This window comes from Alligator sinensis, unplaced genomic scaffold (genome assembly GCF_000455745.1).
Source record: "Alligator sinensis unplaced genomic scaffold, ASM45574v1 scaffold7_1, whole genome shotgun sequence".
In the NCBI taxonomy this organism is placed as follows: Eukaryota; Metazoa; Chordata; order Crocodylia; family Alligatoridae; genus Alligator; species Alligator sinensis.
The window spans coordinates 5,118,777-5,126,374 of NW_005841843.1; the positions used below are offsets into that span (position 1 = coordinate 5,118,777).

A 7,598-nucleotide genomic window follows, 5' to 3' on the forward strand; every position below is an offset into this window, starting at 1 on the left:
GGTGTACCTGCAGTCTCCATGCTATATGTAGCCATGGACCATGGGCTGGTAACTGCAGACATGAAATTTTAAAATCCATGCTTTTCGTTCTAGTTAATCTTTCAGTGGTATCCCCATAGAAACTGCTGCTTTTCAGGATTGTGGGAGGACACGTGGAGTATCCTAGTCTAAGAAACATGTAAATTGAAAGAAATGCAACAGAACTTTCTCCCAAGGAAATACTTCAACTGGAGAAGTAGATCCTCTGGAAAAGTGCAGTAGTAATTGCATCAAAACATGTATGAGCTGTACCTCAGTGCAGTCAACAATCTGCAGACATACCAGGGTGGATGTCTGTTGCTTACAGTCTGTAGTACTGTTACTCTCACTCATGTTCTTCTGACTGTACATGTGGATTGAATATGGTATCTTCATTTTTGTATGTGTAGTTTTATTGTTTCATTTCTTCTATGTATAATTAGCTGCCATCCTACACAAGCAGGCTAAAAATGGTTCCATGCCTTTGTGGTATTGGAAAAATTCTACATATCTTAAAGGGTCCTGATAGTTCAAGTTTTTTTTACTGTTCTAAAGCCTATCAAGTTAAAATCATGGCCCCTGCTACCATTCCAAAATTACACCTTTTGCTTATGTTGAAACTTTTTATAGGAAAAATCATATCAAGAGGTTGCAAAATAAGAGAAGGGAAAATAGGCTGCTTTGGTTTTAGGCATATTTAATAAGTGCCTTGCTGTTCTGTAGTGTGTTATCATGGGTTAATGATGTTTCTTGGACTACTCTGACGTCTTTATTGATCACATTCTTATACTACACATTCTAAATACACATTGAGTGAATCTATGTGTTCGCTTTACTGCGGAGTTGACTAATTAGCTCTGCAGTAAAGTGTCACCATCTACATGTATGGTGGTATTAGGGCACAGTAAATTAATTAACTCCACTGTAAGAGTACTATCGGGGACAGTACTATCCTATGTGGAGAATTTTACTTCACCAAAATGTATGTGTAGATAGTGACTGGGGCACAAGGGTGCTAAAGTATGGGGGCTGCTTGCTACCTAGTCCTGCACTTTAGCTTTAGCACCCTTTTGCCCTAGCCAGCCCTTCCGCCACCCAGCGCTGCTCTGAAGAGGTGTAATCTATTGAGTTACTCCATGTTTCCTAGATTCTATAAATTGAAATGCAAGATAAAATTTCTCTTTGAAAGTGTATTAGTTTTAAAAATGACCGTTTATCCATGGGCATAAATCAAGAATAGCCTTGAACACAACGGCTAAGAAGTCATAATTTATTTTCCAAAAGAAAGCCTACCTTATGGAGTTAAGGATTACTATAATATCATCGCAATACAAAATGTGCAAGTTCACTGAAGTCTTCATCAGGCTTCTACACTGCAAAACTCTTGCAAGCCCAAAAATCTTTCTTTTAGGCCCACTCTACATGTGAAGCTAAAGTCACAATTCATGATCTCAGGCTCCCTCTGCACTGGCAAGCTCCCATGGTTGGGAGCCCATTGTACCCCATATGGGGGGCTCCCAGCCACAAGGGTGCACCCCTGGGACTGGAGGATTGCCCCTACAGTCATTCCCTGCCCCCCCCAGGAGTGCAGGAAAACCCTTGGCCAGAGGATCGCTGCAATCCTCTGGCCCCAGGGGTTTCCCACAACCTGGAGCCCTACAGCTTGTGACAGCCACAACCCCAGGGGCCGGGGATTTCCTGCATTCCCGAGTCCTAGGGATTACTGAAGCCGCAATCCCCAGGGCTCAGGAGTGCAAGAAATCCCAGACCCTGGTAATTGCAGCTGCTGGGATCCCTAGGACTTGGGGGTTTCACTCTGGGCATGGTGCCCCCCTGCAGCTGGGAGCCATGTCAGCTAATGGGTCTCCCAGCCACAGGGGAGACCCTGTTACACGTGCAAAATAAAGCTCAATAGCAATCAGCTATAAAGTTAGTACACGTTTTTGAGGTCTAACTTGATAAATAGTTGGAGCTGCTTAGTTGTGTTATAGCTACTTTTCACGTGTAGCTGGTTTCATATATATCTATATATATATATATATATATATGAATACTTATAACCAATAGAGGGAGCCTTAGTGTTGATGCAGGCTTCCTTCAAGTGGAAGACCTTAATGCTGTAACTTCATGTGGCTTACTGATCTCATTTTTCTTTCTAAGACTTGGCTAACATTTAATGCTACCTTTGCTTAGATTATTCTAATTTTCATTAAACTATGTAATATAACTAACATTGAAATTTTACTCTTATGCCAATATAAATCAAGAGTAACAATCTTTATTTACCTCAATCATGTTGTAAAGCTAAATATTGGAGATGCAAGGGTTTTTGTGGGTGATGCCTTTTACTGGACCAACTGCGTGGTTGGGCAAGACTTAGCCAAGCTTTTGAATGCAGTGCATTCTTCTTTAGATTGCATCATGGCTACAGCACCACTTTGGTACTGCCAAAGATAAATACCATATTTACTTGATTCTAAGATAAGGTCCCCCTCCCGCTCCCCATTTAACATGGTTGGGAGAAAGCACCTCTTCTTGGAATCGAGTATAAGGTCAGTTGGGTGGGACAGGTAACTGCTGCAGCTCTGGCTATGACACTGGGTCAGGTCCAGAGCTATAGCTGCGTCCTGCCCGCTCCCTCCCCACCCCCCCCCAAATCACCACATTCAGGAGGTACATCAAGTGACTCTTTGTAAGCATAGAGATGATTATATGGAGTTCAGTGCGGCTTCCAAAAGCCATTACAGGTCTAAGCTGTGGAACTTCTTGGTAGAAGTTTTTTTTAAATGTTTGTTTAGTTGTACCTTGTTATACAGGTCTCACCATTGATGGCACTTGAGTTTGGCCTATTCTTCCTTCTTCTAGAAGAAAGAGGGCATATGATATAAAAAATGAACATCACAATCCAATATTTTTTTTTAATTGGGATCCCGTAGATGGTGAAGATGAAGGGAAAATAATTTTCACAATAATAATCTTCATGTTTAATGTGCACATGGTATAGAAATGTTAATTTAGATAGATCACCCAATTAAGTGTTGCAGACGTCACCTTGTGGTGTTAAAAATGAAAGTTGTCATATAGTTGGGTTACTGTTTTCACCCAGATCCAAGACTATTTCAATTTAAGACAACCCCTTAATAATTAGATTTTATATATGGCAAATGTAAAAAAAATATTATAACTTTCCATGTCTATAATCTAATTAACAGAGAGCTGTCTTAAATGAATTCTCCCACTGCTGCAGCAGAGAGGCATGCAGTGGCAGGGGGACATGAATTAGTGGGGCAGGCAACCTCCTTGCCCTCTGCAGCTTCCATTTCCCACGGACTCTTTTCTCCCCCACCCCTACCACAGGGTCTCCACAGCCTCTACACCCTCCTTGTTCTGTTTACTATTAGACACAGCTCTGGCTCCATTCCCTCCTGGGCACTGAGCACATGGAAGCTCAAGCTCCTGCCTGGCCATGCAATGGCAGTAACTCTGACTACAGGAGGTTGCTGCATAGCTGGGCAGGGGTTGCAGCTTTCACGTGTTCTGTGCCCAGGAGGGAATGGAGCTGCACCTGACAATAAGCAGCAGTGGTGGGAGGGTGGGCAGGAGATAAGTGGAGGATGTGGGGGCAGGCAGCTGCTGTAGCTCTGACTCTGGCCCTGACTCAGGGTGGGGGCCAGAGTTGGAGTCACAGCAGCCACCTGCCCCACCCCACTCTGCCTTATACTTAAATCCAAGACAAGGGGCTTCCTTTCCACGTTGAATAGGGGGGAACTTAGTCTTTGATTTGAGTATATACGGTATTTGAGTTCTCCAGCTCAGAGAAAATTATATTTATGGGAGTAATGATAATTAAGTTATTAAATCTTGGCTATGGGTCTTACTAAACGCATTGAGTCACTATGCACCAGAAATATAGTTTTGTACTTACCTTAAGTAGAAGACTGACAGCATTGGGTAATATGCCCCCTGAATTGTCCAAAAAAATACTTCTATAAAAACAACTGAAGTCTGATTCTAGAAAAATACCAGGTACAGTGATTTCTACAGTTGTGGGAGAATTCAGAGGACAAGATACCAAATTTTGGTATTCCATGAGCCTGTAAAACGAAAACATGCCTGTATTATGCATAAAACCCATTTATCCCGTGCATATCCTCAGTAATCTCAGTAGGCTTCAATAGAACTATTTCTCAGTCTGCATTTTAATTTATAAATATCATTTTAACTTATTTTTCTATTTCTGTTGTCTTCTCTAGATTGAAGTTGAATAGCAAAAGAAATCATTTGGTTCGAGAACTGGAGGAAACAACAAGATTGGTTGCAATGTTACACACCCAGCTGAAGAGGTAAGTTTTTAGCCTTTCATGGAAAATATGCAGATGCTTTGGACTCATGTCCATGCACTCATGCTTTTTCCCTTTTCGTGGTGCTCCAATAAAATCTTTAGATGCTGCTGGGGAGTGGGGGAGATGAAATAATTCATCACAGCTATGCAGCTAAAGGCCTGATTCTTAGATACATATGTGTGTGTATCGATGTCACCCATGACACATGCATTTTTAAAACTTGGATTGTAAATTTACACTTCTGTCTGTAAGCATACACACTGTGTTTATAGAATATGTGAAAGTATTCTGAAAAAGTGTCAAGAATATATTTTGAGAACTAAAATGAGCTCTGTTCAGACTATTTTTGAAAGGGATGAAGTTAGGTTTGAGACCAACTGCACACATTAGAATAAAGTCTTCCTTAGATACAACTGTGTAATTGGCCAGTCTCATCGAGGAAAAAAGGTTTCTATCAACCAGTCGTACTGAGCTAACACTGTCCTGTACTTTTCTTCTTGGAATTTGTTCAGAGGTGTTTTCAATGGAATATGATACTAAAAAGATTAAAAAAAAAAAAAGAAACTTTAAAACGAGATTAATATGCTCTATAGAAGCTTCATTGGACTGTAGTTGGCTTTTTGTGGTTCTCCTATGTAGCAGAACGTTGTTGTCATATGTGCATTTCCTGCATGGTAGGGACCTGCCAATTCAGTGAGAAGAGTGTATAACTTGTTTGTTTACACTCTTTTTTTTTTTTTTCTGTTTCTGCCATATGTTTGTCTGGGGAAGAAACTTTTTGAGCATGGCATGAACGCTTGGGTGAATGCATTTGTAAGCATAATATCACGCTCAGCCAGACTTATTGCAAGCAAGAAGAAGGAAGATTCAGTTTTAAAAATGAAATTTAGAATTTATACTTTGTGGATAGAGTATGTGTAAGTGTAGACTTGCATGCTGCAGTCTCCCTTGTAATAGTCATGTTTTGCACAGTGGTTATGTTATCAGAAGACTGATTCGCTATGCATCTGCCATCTGAATGCATAAGGCAATGTTTGCTGGGGCTACATAAATTCTGTATACCAGAAGTAGGCAATTATTTTGCCTGGAGGGCTGCTTAATGACTTGTGGTGATCTGTGGAGGGCTGCAAGGGTAGCTCCACCCCCTGACAGGTGCCCCACCCCCTGATTGCAGTCTTGGGGCTGGAATTACCACCCCTTAACTCCTGACCTTTGCCACCAGAGGTCCTCTCCCCTTGCCCCGGAAGTACTCCTTTTGGGAGTGGGGTGTGCCATTATGGAACCAGAAAAACAACAAAATTAAAATATGTTATAGTAGATGGTTGATTTTTAGTTTATGATTTATTTTAAAAAATATTTTTTGCCATGATTTACATGCGTTTGCATAGTGTGTATAGAGGTAATTACATAATAGTTCAAAATAGTCTTGTTCTTGTATTGTGGGTGGTGGTGTGATGGGTACAGGTATGGGGAGGGTTGGGGGGCTGTGAAGGAGTTTGGGGGGTTGAGTGTGGGGGGGTGTGGGGTTTCTGGGTGGATGTGGGCTCCCTTACCACATGCCCCCCCTTGGTTGCACAGCCCTTGCTGTGGGTGGCAGCAGCAGGCTGTTGGAGTGTTCCTGGCCCATAGCAGACAGAGCACTCGGGCAGCACAGGGCTCCAGCTGAACCTGGGAGCTGCATGTGGTACGTCGAAGCTGGCCCGGCCCAGCCTAGCCCACTGGCATGTGCCTTTAATCCAGACCGGGCTAGCTCCGTACCAGTACATGGAGCTCCCAGCACAGCAAGTAGGAGCCATGCACCATCAGGCCAGGCTGGCTCCATGCCTCCACACGGGGATTCCAGCACTCCAGTGGGGAGCCACACAGGGAGGCATAAAACTTGGCCAGCCCAATGGCACAGGGACTAGGAGTCGTGCGCTATCAGGCTCCGTGCTACCATGCTTGGCTCCCCGCTGGAGCCCTGGAAGCTACACATGGGGCCATGCAACCAGCCCAGCCCAGACTGACGTGCAGCTCCTGCCTGCAGTGCTGGGAGCCCCATGTACTGGCACAGAGCCAGCCTGGTCCTGATCAAATGCGAGTGAAATGGGCCGGGTGGGCTCTGTGCTGCCACATGCAGCTCCCAGGATTCAGCTGGAGCTGCATGCTGCCAGGGGACTCTGCCTGCCAGGAGTGCCCTGAGGGCCTGCCACCTGCTGCTGACAATGCAGTGGGGGCTTATGTACCAAGGCAGGGGGACCCTCCCACATCCCCCTCACAACCTCCCCACTTCCAGGCAAGACCTCCCCTCCCCTTTCACCATCTATCCAGTTGCACTCCATTGTGCTTGGTGCCTCCACGTGGGGCTCCTAGCTGGAGTGTTGGGAGCCCCATAGAGGCAGAGTTACGGGGCCCACCCAGTTTGACGGTGCATGACTTCTGAAAGCCCCTGCCTCCCACTGACTTTCAGAGGGCAGCTGCAGGCTGGTAATTGTATTTTGGACAGGTCCCATGGGCCAGATAGGATGGCCTCGTGGGCTGGATCCAGCCCGCAGGCCATATTTTGCCTGCCCCTGCTGTATACTCTTCTTAAAAGAATGCAGTTATGGTTCTGATTAATTGAATATAGCTTTTAAAATGTGATGCAGTTCAACTATCCTATAAAGGCAGGTTTATTAATATTATCATATAAATAACTCTAGTCCATGTTTTTAAATAGCAAATAAGATGTGAAATATGGATAAAAGGCTCTATTCTGTGAATGCTAGCATTTATAATATTTACAGTCTTGAGTAGTTTCATTTACTTAAGTGGAACTCTAGGATAATAAGCACTTCACTTGGTAGTTGAGTATTTGCAGGTTAAGACGTGAAGGAGCCTCTCGCTAATAACATGCCTACAAGATACTATTGGGTCAAAGGTGTAATAATTATCTGTTGATTTTAGGATGATATTCTGTTTTCCCTTATGTGATGCTCCTCTAGAACGTGCATTTGTACATCCTGTCTGATTTTAGTGAAGAAATATGCAAGACCAGTGCTCTGGCAACAACAGAACCATTTCAAATTACATGCTTTACCCTTTCATATTTCCTTTTCTTAAGTAAAACTTGGAATGAATTTAATGCTCATGAAAAGAAAGGCTCAGAAGGCTGTTTAAAAAGTAGGCATAGTGCAAGCTTCCCACACACACATCTGCCAGTGTGTCTCTGTCCAATTTATAAGCATCCTCTGCTATTTCACTTCCGAGTCTCTTCCG

The 7,598-nt window shown here is 43.5% G+C and overlaps 1 protein-coding gene across 7 annotated transcripts in view; it reads left to right on the forward strand.

Annotated features, from left to right (window-relative positions):
* WWC1 (WW and C2 domain containing 1) overlaps positions 1–7,598 on the forward strand; it is a 110,810-nt gene that overhangs the window by 69,418 nt on the left and 33,794 nt on the right. For all 7 annotated transcript variants that reach the window (XM_025205670.1, XM_025205663.1, XM_025205667.1 and 4 more), the window contains one exon: positions 4,272–4,361. In XM_025205670.1, the coding sequence (XP_025061455.1) occupies positions 4,272–4,361 (90 nt within the window). The remainder of the gene's footprint in view (positions 1–4,271; positions 4,362–7,598) is intronic.